At 39.1% G+C, this 17,584-nt stretch overlaps 1 protein-coding gene across 1 annotated transcript in view; it reads right to left on the reverse strand.

The window, feature by feature from the left end:
- pard3aa (par-3 family cell polarity regulator alpha, a) overlaps positions 1 to 17,584 on the reverse strand; it is a 753,733-nt gene that overhangs the window by 216,280 nt on the left and 519,869 nt on the right. Inside the window, exon 17 of the mRNA XM_079805963.1 lies at positions 9,721 to 9,925. Within this exon, the coding sequence (XP_079662089.1) occupies positions 9,721 to 9,925 (205 nt within the window). The remainder of the gene's footprint in view (positions 1 to 9,720; positions 9,926 to 17,584) is intronic.

Here is a 17,584-nt window from a genome sequence, read left to right on the forward strand (position 1 = left end):
CGGCTCATTCGTGTGCGCGGTTTTAACATGCACTTTTCTGAGCGCGCGCACTAAACGCATGTCAAACACGTGATTACTGGACTAAGTAGTCGTCTTACTGCGCTAATACTGTCAAATACACACAAGGTTAACATAAACACAGTCGGTTATGTCTAAAGTGAAAGTAAAATCGGCGTGTGTCTCTATATTAGATGCGTGCAGGTCTTAAATTGACAGCAGCGCAGCCTATAGTGAACACGCTGTCCTTAAAGGGACAGTTCACCTCTAAAATTGTCATTCTTTACTCACTCTAATATTGTTTCTCGATGACAGAGTTTTCATTTTTGAGTGAACTATCCCTTTAATGTTAATACAACAACAAAAGACAAAGAGAAAATCACTCGCTGCTCTTGACTGAAAAACTTTAAAAAGAATCAGTGTATATTTTATAGTGAAGTCTATGTAGTGTTTTATTTTTACATTTATTCATTCAATTTCATACTTAAATGCTGCTGTACAGCTCTGAGCTGCCAGTGTAAATCTCATATATATATATATATATATATATATATATATATATATATATATATATATATATATATATTATACAATACACTAGGAATGTGTACAAGGGTTTTTTTTTAAAGTAAAGTTTTAAGTTTAAGTAAGGTTTTTCAATTCTTTCAAGTAAAATAAAGAAAGAGTATTGCAATTAAAAAAAAAAAAAATTCTCCTTAACCTCTTGCTGTTCCTGTCGCTTAAAAATAGAATAGCAAAAAACTGATGTGACAAGCCATCAGAACCGAACCGAAAAAAACGTGGTTAAAAACCGAGGTATGTATTGAACCGTGGACTAACTGTATTGTTGCATCCCTAGTATTGACCCAAGTCAAAAAAGTCCACCCTGCAAATCTTTATGATATTCATATACACCAATCAGGCATACAATTATGACTAATATTGTGTTGGTCCCCTTTTTGCTGCCAAAACAGCCCTGACCCGTCGAGGCATGGACTCCACTAGACCCCTGAAGGTGTGCTGTGGTATCTGGCAACAGGATGTTCTGTTCTGTAAGTTGCGAGGTGGGTCCTCCATGGGTCGGACTTGTTTGTTCAGCACATCCCGAGATTTCCCATCACACTGCCTCAGCCGGCTTGCCTTCTTCCCATAGTGCACCTGGTGCCATGTGTTCCCCAGTCAGCACTGGTCAGCGGCTGTGCCGCCCCATACGAACAAACTGAGCTGCTCTGTGTATTCTGACCCCTTTCAATCAGAACCAGTATTAACTTCTTGAGCAGTTTGAGCTCCAGTAGCTCGTCTGTTTGATCGGACCACACGGGCCAGCCTTCACTCCCCACGGGCATCAATGAGCCTTGGCCGCCCATGACCCTGTGGCCGGTTCTCCACTGGTCCTTCATGACCCTGTGGCCGGTTCTCCACTGGTCCTTCATGACCCTGTGGCCGGTTCTCCACTGGTCCTTCATGACCCTGTGGCCGGTTCTCCACTGGTCCTCCATGACCCTGTGGCCGGTTCTCCACTGGTCCTCCATGACCCTGTGGCCGGTTCTCCACTGGTCCTTCATGACCCTCTGGCCGGTTCTCCACTGGTCCTCCATGACCCTGTGGCCGGTTCTCCACTGGTCCTCCATGACCCTGTGGCCGGTTCTCCACTGGTCCTCCATGACCCTGTGGCCGGTTCTCCACTGGTCCTCCATGACCCTGTGGCCGGTTCTCCACTGGTCCTTCATGACCCTGTGGCCGGTTCTCCACTGGTCCTCCATGACCCTGTGGCCGGTTCTCCACTGGTCCTCCATGACCCTGTGGCCGGTTCTCCACTGGTCCTTCATGACCCTGTGGCCGGTTCTCCACTGGTCCTTCATGACCCTGTGGCCGGTTCTCCACTGGTCCTCCATGACCCTGTGGCCGGTTCTCCACTGGTCCTCCATGACCCTGTGGCCGGTTCTCCACTGGTCCTCCATGACCCTGTGGCCGGTTCTCCACTGGTCCTCCATGACCCTGTGGCCGGTTCTCCACTGGTCCTTCATGACCCTGTGGCCGGTTCTCCACTGGTTCTCCACTGGTCCTTCATGACCCTGTGGCCGGTTCTCCACTGGTTCTCCACTGGTCCTTCATGACCCTGTGGCCGGTTCTCCACTGGTTCTCCACTGGTCCTTCATGACGCTGTGGCCGGTTCTCCACTGGTCCTTCATGACCCTGTGGCCGGTTCTCCACTGGTCCTCCATGACCCTGTGGCCGGTTCTCCACTGGTCCTCCATGACCCTGTGGCCGGTTCACCATATCCAACCCACTAACAGGTGCCGTGATTAAGAGATAATCAGTGTTATTCACTTCACCTGTCAGTGGTCATAATGTTATGCCTGATCAGTGTACATACACATATCACAAACAAAAACAAACAAATAAACGAATGATGGATAAAATGAATACTATAACACTTTTGAACAAGTGAATTCTGAACCCATCCCCCCCTCCATGCTGCCTCCACTTGCCTGGTCATTCATTTGGCTGTTTAGTATATCTCGAATTGACCTATCGGTAAGCCCCGCCCCCCTTAGTTACTGTTGCTAACTCGGACAAACAAACAGAGTTGCTATATCTTACTATGTACAGCTGTCAGTGTGAAAACCTTATCCCGAGATGTTTTTGGACACAGATTGTAGCGTATATCCCGTCCGAATGATGGCCAAACTTAACTGATGGTTTATCAAGTTTATTGCATCGTTATTCACTCCAAAAAAATCATCGTAAGAGCTGAACAAGCAAAGCATAAGAAGTGCGCATTAACATCTCATTCACAAACTATCTCTCTCCATTGCATTACCATTAACACACACAGCAAATTACACAAAAACACTCAAACAAATAACAGTAAACAAACATATACACAGACCGTATGCTTTTCGAGGGTGCAGTTAATAACTGGTAAACTTTGTATCTGCAAAACAACTCCGATAAACTGCGTGCGAGCTCTTCCTTTCACTACCCGTAGATTATAATACCCATCAAAATAGGAGATAATGTAGACCTTAAACATATCTAAAATGAAATTAATTTACATATAACCAGTTTAATATGGAGAGGCACTGAAATGTAGACCTTCGTGTTTTTGACCTACAGTGTTTTATGACGTGAGATCAGTTAGTTATTTCGGTTTGTATGTTAGCAGGGACTTTAATCGTAACTTAACGAGAGTTTGACAAACAGAAAATCATCTCAGGATACCGGGATCAGTGTTACAGTACCTCAGGAACGACATTATAGCATTTTTGTAGCATAAACACCATCAAACCGATGAGAGCTTCGAATTTTCCAATGTTTCTCTATGGCGCTGAAACCTAAAGATGTCCGAGTTCCGGTCCCAGCGCAACTGATACTCAACTGCTATTGGCTCATCTGCGTTCGAGGGGAGGGGCTTACCGATAGGGCAATTGTGATTTCTCTCTCGCTCTCCTTTGATCACCTCCTCTCTCGCTTCCCCTCTCTTCCTCCCTCTGTCTATCTGTTCTGATTTTAATGCTCTTCCAATCAGTGTGTCCATTAAGCGCAGAGCTCATCAGTGCACGTTTACTCACGCATGCAGATGAGCTCCGATTGCAGTGTATTGCAAACGCCTCAGAGAGCTCCTTGGAAGAGTGTGTGTGTGTGTGTGTGTGAGTGTGTGTGTGTGTCACACTGAGATGGAAGAGATGAAAACGAGAAGGGCTACAGTTAAATGGGCCTTGAGAGACTGCAGATGAGTGTGTATTGCTGCAGAAGTGAATCTGTATGTGTGTGAACAAAAAGACACAATGAGAGAGACAGCAAGAAGGGGAGTTGAATGTCAGTAATCCATACTCTCTTGGCAAGGAGCATGCGTGTGTGTGTGTGTGTGTGCATGTGTGTGTGTGTGTGTGTGTGTGTGTGTGTGTGCGCGCAATCTCCTTAGTGATGGGAGTTTCTGATGGCTCTCAGAGGAGGGGTAGATGTAATGAGAGCGAGAGAGAACATTTGCTGAGTGAGCGTCTCCGCCGGGGTCCGGCCCTGGGATTCAGTTCTTAATGAACTTTCACTACCCTTCCCACTCCCTCGCTAACACACACACACACACACAATAAATGCATATTCTTTTTCACCTCTGACTCCTTTTACCTCCTTCCAAATTGTAGGTGGGCTTGTTAAGTCTAGCTGTAGACAATATATTACTATGATTCTATAAAACTATACCCTTAAAGGGTAAGATCATCCAAAAATGAAAATGATCCCATAGTATACTCATCCTCAAGCCATCCTAGGTGTATATCTTCTTTCAGCCAAACACAATCAGAGTTATACTAGAAAATATTCTGGCTCTTCCAAGCTTTATAATGGGAGTGAATGGTACCCTAGATAGGTAGGATGTAGGAGTAGAGTAAGCTTAGGCTAAACATATAGAGCTGCGCAACAAACTCAAGCTCCTCTTCTCTTATATCGAAATCCTCTGACATTTTGCTTTAAATATACTCGTTTTCGACTGGTGACTAGGGTTGGGTACCGCTACAAATCAAGTAACCGCTACCGGTACCTGAAATTCGGTACTTTAGGGATGTTTACATCAATAACTGTAAAGAAACTGTAAGTCATTAATAGATTTAATATTCACAGACACTAGTCTATATAACCAGATGCGTTCTCAACTACCGAAATTTGGTACCGATTGATTTACTCGATAGTACCGACGTAGTTCAGACGGTGCCCTTAAAAGTACAGAGTTCGGTACCCAACCCTACTGGTGACCGATGTCTTGTTTTGCTCTATCCTCTACACTTCCACGTTCATAGGTCACACGTCGGGTCAGAGGTCAGTCTTCTGCCAGAACTAGACTCATTACCGGCCGTTACCAGAAGCCAGTGATTATAGTTTATAAGCTATAAATATGGATATTTTTCTTACAAAAACACATCACTTTGCTTCAGAAGGACTTTAGTATGCCCTGGATAACTCTTATGATGGATGGATGCACTTTTTTGGCCTTCAAAATCTCTCATTCCCATTATAAAGCTTGTTTGGCTGAAGGAAGAAAGTCATATAGGGGAGAGCGGGGCACAACCTAACGCTTTTTGACTTTCTCAGTTTGTGTAAATCCACTTGGGGTTCAGAGTATTTATTTTTTCCCACATTAATTGCACATATGTCTAGTACAATTATGTGGTTTTGTTTATTTAATACAGTGTATACTTTTTTCTTGATTTACCCCGAAAGAATGGAAGTGAAATGTGACAACATGCCCCATAGGGTCACAACTGGGATTTAAACTGTGGCTCGTGTCTTCTGCTGTTAGATCAGCATTAAAGAACGATCTCAACTGTTAAATAACAGATTTAAGATTAAAATAATACCGGATTTGTCTTATTTTAAATAAACACAAAAAACAGAGATGAAAACTAAACTTAAGAAAGAAATGTACTTTTGCAATGGTTAAATACATGTTCAGTAATATCTTCCAGAGATTTTTTTTCTATTTTTTCTCGAAATAATGTTGATATGGCAACTAGTAAATACACTAAGTTTCGTCATGTGTGGAAAGTTTTAAAACATGCGTGTTACAACTAACCCCGCGTTAGGTTGTGCCCCGCGCTCCCCTACACCTAGGATGGCTTGAAGTTGAGTATATTAAGGGATAATTTTCATTTTTGAGTGAACTAACCCTTTAAAGTTCGACATTTTACTTGTCCTACACTACAAAGTGGCTTGTCCTACACTTCTCTTGGTGGTTGATTTAAAAAAATGAAGAAAACATTCCCATAGACTTGCACTGAACGAGGGACTTTGACCAGAACAATACCAAAATCCCCCAAAAATGTACCACAACTGTGAAATGTGAAAGAACAAATCGTGTGGAGGATGTGAATACCGTTGTTTTCAAAGCAGATTTTTTAATTCCTACATTATGAGTCTTTTTTCACTTATGACTTCCCCTAGATTTAGAAATGAATGAAATTCGGCATGTATCCTCAGATGGCCGTGTGTACCAAGTTTTGTGAACCTTGAATTTTGCGTTCACAGGACACAGGCCAATTTAATCATTCTGGACAATGGCTGAAAATGTTAATTAAATTGATTACATCTATGATTTAACCAATCAAAATTCTGTTGACAAATTGTGTCAAGGTCAAGGCCAATATTCATGCCAGTTGGATGGAACAGCAGGGAAAAACTTCAAAAATCTATCCCACATGTTTCCTGGGATATACATTTATCACAGAGCCACCTTGTGGCCAACTCCCTCAAAATGCTATGCAACCTCTTCTAGAATGATAAAAAGAATAATAAGAAGAAGAAAATAAGCACAAACAAAGGAGCGTTCCAAGAGAAGGGGGTCCTGAAAGCTGCCAGCAGCGTGTGATGACGCACAGCTGAAGCTAATTCTGTCTCATCACTAAAGCTGTAAATCCAAAAGAGCTCTTCTCCTTCGGGGAGTCCAGGCATGGACCAGGTGTTCTCAAGGTCTCAATTCGACATGATGAACACACCGCAACCCTGGCTAATCTCCAACAACGTTCAACATTTTAGCATGTATGCCATGCACTCCAGCTCTAAAGAGGACGTGATGAATAGTGGATGTGGTTGTGTAAGTTGGGGTTGAATCAACAGCTGGCATTGATTATTTGGGAAAGTTACTTTCAGAAATGCTATGGTATTAAACGTAGGATAGGGCAATTTGTTTTATAAACAATTTTTGCTTTACTGTTTGAAACCCTTTTCACATCCTGATAGCAATAAATAAGGAAAGGAGGAAGTCTCAGGACCTAAAAATAATCGTCCAATCATTGCATTCGGAATGAAATCGCAAAAAATGCCCTTTATAAAATGTAAAAATATCATAAAAATGCAGATTTAAATACGTAAAAGCTGATTGAACACTGGGGAGAACATTGCTTCAGAATAATGATATTTAACTCTGCAGATCACCATGATAGATCACCAGAAGTGTAAGTCAGAATGTAAACTGGGCCACAGATGGTAAGCACAATTACATTAACCCAAAACTAACTTCATTAAAATGCCACAGCCCATACTGTTTTAAAAAAAAAAATGTAATTATTAGAATATAGACATTAAAGCCGCGTTTCCACCGCAGGAACTTTCCCCAGGAACTAGGAACTTTGGGCTGGTCCTCAGTGTGTTTCGACCGCAGGAACCAGGGTCTAAATAAAGTTCCGGGTAAATATTTCCCCCTCCAAACGGCCCTGCTCCCGAGGAAGTACATATAGCGGGTTCGTGGTAAAAATCCCATGCAATAACACCCGGAGGGATCGTAGGGTGGATTCGGATCTCTTTTGCTAGTTATTTAATTCGCCATTTGACCTTTTGTACTAACCCCACCTCCCGCTGACCGCAGCTCGATTCCCCCGGGATAACGGCCGTTTGGACGCATATAGGGGGCGACCAAGGGCTAACGGCTAACAAAGGGGGTAGGGGGCAGAGTCGGTCCCAAAAACCTGCTATTGACCCGATTCAACATTAGGGAATGGGCCTCTCATTGACCGCTTCCCGTCAGCCCGCTATTAGTCCGTACGGCTATCGGTCTTGTGGAGGGGTCAGTGTGGGTGTGGCCAGCGTCCCACCAACATAACATTTGCCCAATTACCAACTATTTTGGCATTTCCGCGTATTTCCATTGGTCTAACCCTCAGGTGGGCGGGATGGCCACGCCCCCCATCCCACGGACCCATTATGTAGTACTTTTTCAAAGTTCAGGAACTTTCGGGGGTGGGACTTGGGCGCTGAACATGCTGATTGGTTGAGCTAACACAGCATTTTATTTCAACCGGCATTTTTAAAAAATCTTGCGAGGTTCGTTCTGCGTTCAGTAAATATCAGTCTTGCTCTTTCTGTCCGATGGCGCGCGTTGTCTCAGCAATCGCGCGGTCAATGTCTGTAATCGCTGATAATAACATAAGTTGTCTTATTTTAAATCTAGCTTTACGAGCTTTCAGAATACGCTTTAGTATCAGTGCTCGTCTCTTTTCCGCAGTTTTGTTAATGACCTCTTTAGTAAACCAATACATAACTAACAAAAGCAGCGCTGCTTGAATCTCCTCATACTTGTTATTGTTGCAGACAGTGTAGCGCAAAAATGATTCCTGTCCATCGGTAACTGGGAGGAGCACTTTAGATCGCAGTGGAAACGCAGACAGCAGCAGGTCTGGGGGAAAAAAAGTTCCTGCAAAAAAAGTTCCTGGTACAAATTGTTCCGCGTAATTTCGATGGAATCGCGGCTTATGAGAATAAATTGTTATGCAAGTACTTTTAATTCTTAAAGTACATTTGAAATCAGGTACTTTTTACTTAAGTAGGGTTGTCATTGTGGTACTTCTACTTTAACTAAAGTAAATATGTTCTGGTTATTTGTACTTTTACTTGACCCCCTCGAGTCAGCGGTCGCGCCGGCGCGATCGGCTCTCTTTTTTTCTTATCAGTGCCAAAGAGACTCAAATTACGTTTTTTTATCATTCAGAAAAAGTGTAAACAAACTTTTGCCATTAATATGTTTATAAGCACCTGAAAAAAACACACAAATGTCAGAACATGTCAAAACTTCTAAAGGGCCCCAAAACAGCTCAGACTCCTAGGGGTTAAGTACTGAGCTTCAGTACTTCCTCCACCACTCTCTAAACTCAATGTTTTTGCGACTTTAAAAAGCAACTCTGACATTATGGTGGAAATTTCACAAGTAGTGAAAGACATCCAACTCTATTAGTACCTGCTCCAACGCTCACTCCTGATTCAAATTAATGCTGAAGTCCTCACACTCGTATTTCAAATTAATCAAATTCAGCTCAAAACGTAGGCCACAACCTAATATGTGATTACGCTTTAATAATTGTCCATTGCCTTCATCCTACAGGACAAAATAGTGGTGGAGCACAAATCAGCGGAGCACTAAAACCGACCCTTTAGTGCTCCTGAAACATGACCTGGAAACACTTGTCGTTTTTATTGTTCATTACGGCACAGCATGCAACGTACTACGCTAACTAATCCCATTACGCTAATCCACCTCAAAACAACTTATTGTGCAGATAAGAGAGTGTATAATTTATGCAGGATTCAAATGAGCACCAAATCAGAATAATTAATGGAGGCCCCGGCTTAATTAGCCTAGCATTGGAAACCGCTTAGCACGTTCTCAACAAAATGGATGTGCGACCCTCTATTTCAAAGAGCCCAGAGGGCCGGGAGACCAGGAAAGCACCTTTTTTATGATAGCAGCCCCCAGAAGTATTTATCTGTACCTGTCTCGTCCCTCCGGAGGAGATTTGCGTGGAGAAGCCGAGTAAATGTTAATCCTCCATATGGATTTATTTTCGAAAATGAACCGCATTTGCTCCGACCTCTTTGTAGGCTGAAGTTGGTGTGGAAATTTTGCAAATCAGTCACAGTTGGGGTGACATTTAACTAGGCGACAAAGCTGTTTATGGGGACACAAAGCTACACAGGGAGGCTTGTGTTTATTTCAGAAAAGTTACCGATCCAGCAGTTACCAATGATACATTTGGAAATCTATGCACTGATGAATAAAACATTCCCTTGTTAAAAATAACCTCCATTGAAACTGCCTCAGGCCTCAATGAATGATAGCGAGACTGAGGGTCAAGGTAAGGTCTTTCCTATTAGTACCAGGCAGTCCCACACACTCCACGCGTTACGCAATCGCTAGTTAAATAAAGTGTTTCGAGCACCTGAGGCTGTTCACCCTACCTGAACATGTCGCCCAGGCCCTTCAGCACGCCTTTCTTGGCTTTGTTCTTGTCTTTCTTGTCCTTCCCTCCACGCTCCCTCTTGTCATCTTTGGTGCGTCCTCCATTCATCTGTTTCTCTGGGTTGGAGGGTGGGAGGGTGAGGTCTGTGGCTGTGGAAATGGAGTCGCGGCCAGACCGAGAGCTTTCCTCTGTATCTTCTTCCACTGAGGTGGTGGAGAAAGTGGGAGAGAGATTAATAAACAGACAGACAGAGAGAAGAATGTCTAATTCAGACTATGTGCAAGTCACTGTGCGCTCCAGAGAAGGGAACAGGGTTGGGTTGGCCAAATAACACATTTCCACAAAAAACAACACTCTAGCCACCACAAAAAAACATATCATAACCCAAAAATATAACCCGTAACACTCTAGCAACCACATAGCAATGCCCTAGCAACTAGGTGGATTTTTTTTTTTTTAAGTCTCACTACAAAAAAAAATAATAATAATTTATATATATATATATATATATATATATATATATATATATATATATATATATATATATATATATATATATATATATATATATATATATATATATATATATATATATAAAAAATAAAAAATAAAAAATTTAGTGTCTCAAAGCGGAAACACAAATCATATTAATGATAATTAATAATAATAATAATAATAATGTCAGGCAAGTATCACTGACATTTTCAATAAAATAAATAAATAAATAAATAAAATTAATTTAAAAATAAATAAATAAATAAATAAATAAATAAATAAATAAATAAATAAATAAATAAATAAATAAATACATAAAGGTGGATTTTTTGTCAGGCAAGTATCACTGACATTTTTAATAAAATAAAATAAATAAATAAATTTACAAATAAACAAATAAATAAATAAAGGTTGATATTTTTTGTCAGGCAAGTATCACTGACATTTTTAATAAAATAAAATAAATAAAAATATATAAAATAAAACAAATCAAATAAATAAATAAATAAGGCAAGTATCACTGACATTTAAAATAAAAAATAATAAAAATAAAATAAAAAAATAAATAATAATAATAAATAAATAAATAAAACATAAATAAATAAATAAATAATAAAAATAAACAAACAAACAAACAAACAAATAAATATATAAATAAATAAATAAATAAATAAATAAATAAATAAATAAATAAATAAATAAATAAATAAATAAATAAATAAATAAATAAATAAATAAATAAATAAATAAATACATAAGGTAGATTTTTTTGGTCAGGCAAGTATCACTGACATTTTCAATAAAAATAAATAAATAAATAATAAATAAAAATAAAAGTACAATAAAATAATAAATAAAACACACTAATGCAGTGTCTTAAAGCAGAAACCCAAAGCAGAAATGAATGAATGAATGAATGAATCCAAATATGGATTTTTTTGTCAGGCAAGCATCACTGACATTTTCAATAAAATAAAATAAAAATGAATAATAATAATAATAATAATAATAATAATAATAATAATAATAATAATAATAATAATTAGTATTATTAAAAATTATAATAAAAATAAATAAAATAAAATCTATAAAAAAATAAATAAATATGGGCTAATGTAGTGTCTCAAAGCAGAAAGCCTCAATGCTCTGACTTCTTTAAACATAGGCTTAATAAAACATCCTAATGAGAACTCGTCTGCAAGTCCACCCATATCTAACTCGAGAGCATCTCATCCCGCCTGAATCGCTTTTCATTTCAATCCTTCGCTGAGTTTTCCCTCAGAGGTTATTCAATCTGAAGGAACCCCATTATCTTCTTGCTTCTAAAGGGTCACATCTTCCCACCGCAGTACGGCCGTCTCAAAAGCGCTTACCCAGGAGCAGAGCAGGAAGCCTATTAGCCTTCTTCCTCACTGACCCCATACAACTAACAGAGAAAGTCAACTGAGAAGTTCAACAGAAGAGGTCCAGCTACTGTTCAGCTGTTCTATAGTCCGTTTCAACTACTTTTATAGGCAGTTTCTGTGTAAGTTACAGAGGCTATCATGTCAGGTGGAATCTAACATGGAGGTTTGCTGATCATTACAGAAAGAACTGCTTTGCTTGCAGAGTTTATCACGTAACCGCACTATTAAGATGTTTACTTGGAAGACAAAGAGCTCTTCTAATGGACTTGACATTACATTTAAGGACTTAACATCTGATAGCCCATGAATTCTGTAATGCTAATTTTTCCAGTTATATGATGGATAGATGCACTTTTATGATAGATGCACTTTTATGATGTATGGATGCACTTTTATGATCGATGGATGCACTTTTATGATGGACAGATGCACTTTTATGATGGACAGATGCACTTTTATGATGGATGGACGCACTTTTATGATGGATGGATGCGCTTTTATGACGGATGGATGCGCTTTTATGACGGATGGATGGACTTTTATGATGGACAGATGCACTTTTATGATGGATGGATGCACTTTTATGACGGATGGATGCACTTTTATGATGGACAAATGCACTTTTATGATGGATGGATGCACTTTTATGATGGATGGATGCACTTTTATGATGGATGGATGCGCTTTTATGACGGATGGATGCACTTTTATGATGGACAGATGCACTTTTATGATGGACAGATGCACTTTTATGATGGATGGATGCACTTTTATGATGGACGGATGCACTTTTATGATGGATAGATGCACTTTTATGATGGATAGATGCACTTTTATGATGGACAGATGCACTTTTATGATGGACAGATGCACTTTTATGATGGATAGAGGCACTTTTATGATGGATGGATGCACTTTTATGATGGATGGATGCACTTTTATGATGGATGGATGCACTTTTATGATGGACAGATGCACTTTTATGATGGATGGATGCACTTTTATGATGCACTTTTATGATGGATAGATGCACTTTTGCACTTTTATGATGGATAGATGCACTTTTGCACTTTTATGATGGATAGATGCACTTTTATGATGGTTTCCAGTCCATGGGATGATGCATTTTCATTGACGATATATTAACGCAAGTCGTTTTAGAAAAGCGAGCGAACCTCTGTGGGAACACTTTATTTTGAAGTATCGTTTGCGATGCTAATTCGTTTCCTTCCACCTATCTTCGTGCTACGTTGCATATCAGTATAATCATAAGGGAGCGCAGCTGGCTGGTATTGCTCATTTCCATTTCAGCACCCGTCTGATTACAGCTACTGTCTCCATTCCTGATGGTCTGGACGTGATTAATTTGTCACTAATTGTAAGTTTAAAAACGCTCGGAAAGGAGGAAAAAATTAGGGGGCACTAAAAGCAAAGTGCTTTTGAATAGAGCGCCGTAATGGCGGACGCGCAGCGCTGGAGACAGATGCCTGTGTGATTAGAGCTTATTAATACCCAACAAATCTCTGACGTGAGTGAGAACTTTGATGGCTAGAAGAAAGGCCCACATGAAAGCGAGAGGCCGTCATGGATATTTCTGCACGCTCACATGGGCGGTTTAATGCTAGGGATGGGTAGACGATGGGCGCTCGTTCCTTGTGTTTCTGTCATTCTGCCATTCTGCTGACATTATATCCAAAAGGACTGGTGCAAGACAAGGAGAGTGCGAGAAATCAGCAAAATAAAAAATAACATTATTTTCTTCGCAACTTAGTTTGTTGTTTTTTTTAATGCCAACCTTTTTTTGAGCTCATGAACACCTGAAGATGCGTTTTGGTCGATTGCATCACGAGTGGACGACACTAAATACAGGTGTAAACAGGGTCTAAAACGTTTGTGGGTCAATGACAAATAAGAAAAAAAATCATTTTTTTAAGATTAAAAAAAAATAATTTAAAGGGTTAGTTCACCCAAAAATGAAAATTCTGTCATTAATGACTTACCCTCATGTCGTTCGACACCCGTCAGACCTTCGTTCATCTTCAGAACAGAAATGAAGATATTTTAGTGTAAATCTGATGGCTCTGAAAGGCCTCCATTGGCTCAATGCACGGTTCACTCTCAAGACCCTTAAAAGGCACTAAAGACGTCGTTACAAAGTCCATCTCACTACAGTGCTTCTAAAATAACTTTATAAAGTGACGAGAATAGTTTTTGTGTGCAAAAAAACCCTAAATAACGACTTATATAGTGATGACGATTTCAAAACACGGCCTCATGAAGCTTCGAAGCGTTATGAATCAGTGAGTCGATTCAGCAGTTTGAATCGGCAAAGTCACGTGATTTCAGCAGTTTGGCGGTTTGACACGCGATCCGAATCGACTCACTGATTCATAACGCTTCGAAGCTTCATGATGCATTATTTTGAAATCGTCATCACTATATAAGTCGTTATTTAGGGGTTTTTTGCGCACAAAAACTATTCTCGCCGCTTCATAAAGTTATTGTAGAATCACTGTAGTGAGATGGACTTTGTAACGACGTCTTTAGTGCCTTTTAAGGGTCTTGAGAGTGAACCGTGCATTGAGCCAATGGAGGCCTTTCAGAACCATCAGATTACAACTAAAATATCTTCATTTGTGTTCCGAAGATGAACGGAGGTCTGACGGGTGTCGAACGACATGAGGGGAAGTAATTAATGACACAATTTTCATTTTTGGGTGAACTAACCCTTTAAGCAAAAGAGTTTTAAAATGCATTTTTATGTCCAAAAAAATGTATGGTGTTGATTCATATTGGTTTTACAGCTTTTAAGACAGTATTAATTCATTATTAAAAAAGATTTCTGATTTTACCACCCAGAAAATGTCAGGTGGTGCGACCATATATTCATTTAAAATAATATACATATACAATATACATATGAATCATTGTAAAATGCACATCACATGTAAATTCCCTTTTCTATGAATTGCCCTTTTAGTCCAATTCATATAAACGGACACTTCTTTACGTGTTCAGAACACAATTTTCCATAAAGAATTGTTATGTTTTTTTATTATTTATTATTTGTATACATTATATAACGGTTTACATATATATTTCTTACTTCATTTTGCAATCGCAGTGGGAATTGATACTTTTAGATGTAAATTTGCTGGTCGCACCACCTGACATTTTAGGTCTTTGAAACACCACAACTCAAAGAGTCAATTGAATAAAAATAAAATTAAAAGAGTATCTTATAAAGGAAATATTGTAGATCAATTTGATACGAGACATTTTTTAAAAATTTGGAAAATAATGAACTCATTGACCCATGTACACTTTCGACCAATTCCAGAGGTAGTGGAAAACATGTTTGACCGGATTGCTTTCGTAGTGTAGATGCTCATGTGGTCAAATGCACACAAACAGCCTCTAAAAGACCCTCTACTCTCCACCTACTCACCTAATGCAGAAACATTATGGGAAGAATTCTAGCCAGACAGGATTTAAACTATCGGCTGAAGACCCAAGTTTGGTTTGAAGATGAGAAACATCCCAATCACGATATTCTCTCACCATTCCTGATTTCTAACACACACTCTCAGTGTTCGGCTTTTAGATCTGATTTTTCACCAAAAATCGGGCAGGAAGAGCAGATTTGGTCCCCGACCTCAAGTTTCACATTACTCTACCACAGACCATGATTTCACATCATTTTTTTTCAATTAACATTTCACAATCATTTATGTTTGTCTCTCATAGGCCCATAGACCCTCCCCTCGAAGAAATCAGGACAGAAGTGGGTGAAAGTGGACAGAAGAGACGGATTTAAACACCAGGTGTAAACGGGAATGTGTCTTCCTCGTCTACTTGTGAATCCGATCAACCAAAACACATCTTAAAGGGATAGTTCACCCAAAAATGTAAATTCTGCCATCATTTATTCATTGGAAGAATGTTTGTAACCAAGCAGATCTCGCCCCACATTGACTACTATAGCAGGGGAAAAATGGTAGTCAATGGGGGCGAGATCTGCTTGGTTACAAAAATTCTTCCAAACATCTCTCTTTGACATTTATACAGGTTTGGAACAACTTGAGGGTGAGTACATTTAATTTTTGGGTGAACTATCCCTTTAATACCAGGAGTAAACAGGGCCTTAGAATAAAAGGCTCAATTTTGAAGAACCCTTTATGCCAAAAATGTTCTATAAAGAAATGTCTGAAATGATTACATAATACTTCCATGTTTAACAGGTTATTTATATGTTTTCAACCAGAGCTTCTAATAGACACCAATGACTACACCAATCACTGATTGGCTATTTTATTTAATAGGTAGTACTTATTTCGTCATATTGCGTGTTGCACTTTCTCGCATTCATAGCAATACGAGTGCAACTTCTTTCTATATATAAAGTCTTTGGTAGAATATCTGTTGGGGAGCATCAAAATAAAGTGTTGGCAGATCTACTAATACTCTAATGACTGCTACTTCACATGTAGTTGTAAAGTTATAGTTAGTTGAATGTCTAAAGTGGACTATTGAAATGAAGTGTTACCTAAAACTAAATCCATAAAATGAACCCCTAAAAGGTTCAATATATGAAGCGCCTGACAGAAACCTTTTAGCTTCCATATAGAACCTTTTCTGAGGAGAGAGTGAGGAGATCATAATAAAGCTAGCAAGGTTTGATCGGATATAATTTATCACTTTTTTCTCATCTTAGCGGATGTCTAAAAGCAAAGTCGACACAGTCAAAAAACTCTGGCCTTGAGAAAGATGGAATCTCAGGAGACGAAATGGAAAAGGATGCAGGAAAGTATGAACTGGACAGGAAAGTCCGGATTTACAGTATAAACATCCCCATTAAAAGGTTAGTTCACCCAACAATTTTAATGACCCCATGATTTACTCAGCCTCAAGTCATCCTAGGTGTGTATGACATTCTTCTTTCAGACAAACACAATCAGAGTTTTATTAAAAAATGCCCTTGCTCTTCAAAGCTTTATAATGGCAGTGAATTGTTGCTCCGTTTTTGAAATCCATAAAAGTGCATCCATCCATCATAAAAGTGCCTCTATCCCTCATAAAAGTACATCCAGCCATCATAAAAGTGCATCTCCCCATCATAAGTGCATCTATCCATCATAAAAGTGCTTCCATCCATCATAAAAGTGAATCTATTCATAATAAAAGTGCATCTATCCATCATAAAAGTGCATCCATCCATCATAAAACTGCATCTATCCATCATAAAAGTGCATCTATCATCATAAAAGTGCATCCATCCATCATAAAAGTGCATCTATCCATCATAAAACTGCATCTATCCATCATAAAAGTGCATCCATCCATCATAAAACTGCATCTATCCATCATAAAACTGCATCTATCCATCATAAAAGTGCATCCATCCATCATAAAACTGAATCTATCCAGCATAAAACTGCATCTATCCATCATAAAAGTGCATCCATCCATCCATCCATCATAAAAGAGCATCCATCCATCCATCCATCCATCCATCATAAAAGTGCATCCATCCATCATAAAAAGTGCATCTATCCATCATAAAAGTGCATCTATCAATCATAATAGTGCATCCATCCATTATAAAAGTGCATCTGTTCATCATAAAAGTGCATCTATCCATCATAAAAGTGCATCCATATATCATAAAAGTGCATTTATCATCATAAAAGTGCATCTATCCATCATAAAAAAGCATCTGTCCATCATAAAAGTGCATTTATCATCATAAAAGTGCATCTATCCATCATAAAAGTGCATCTGTCCATCATAAAACTGCATCTGTCCATCATAAAAATGTATCTGTCCATCATAAAAGTGCATCTATCCATAAAAAAGTGCATCTATCATCATAAAAGTGCATCTATCCATCATAAAAGTGCATTTATCATCATAAAAGTGAATCTATCCATCATAAAAGTGCATCTGTCCATCATAAAAATG

Source organism: Gobio gobio (genome assembly GCF_949357685.1).
Source record: "Gobio gobio genome assembly, chromosome: 23".
Classification (NCBI taxonomy): domain Eukaryota; kingdom Metazoa; phylum Chordata; class Actinopteri; order Cypriniformes; family Gobionidae; genus Gobio; species Gobio gobio.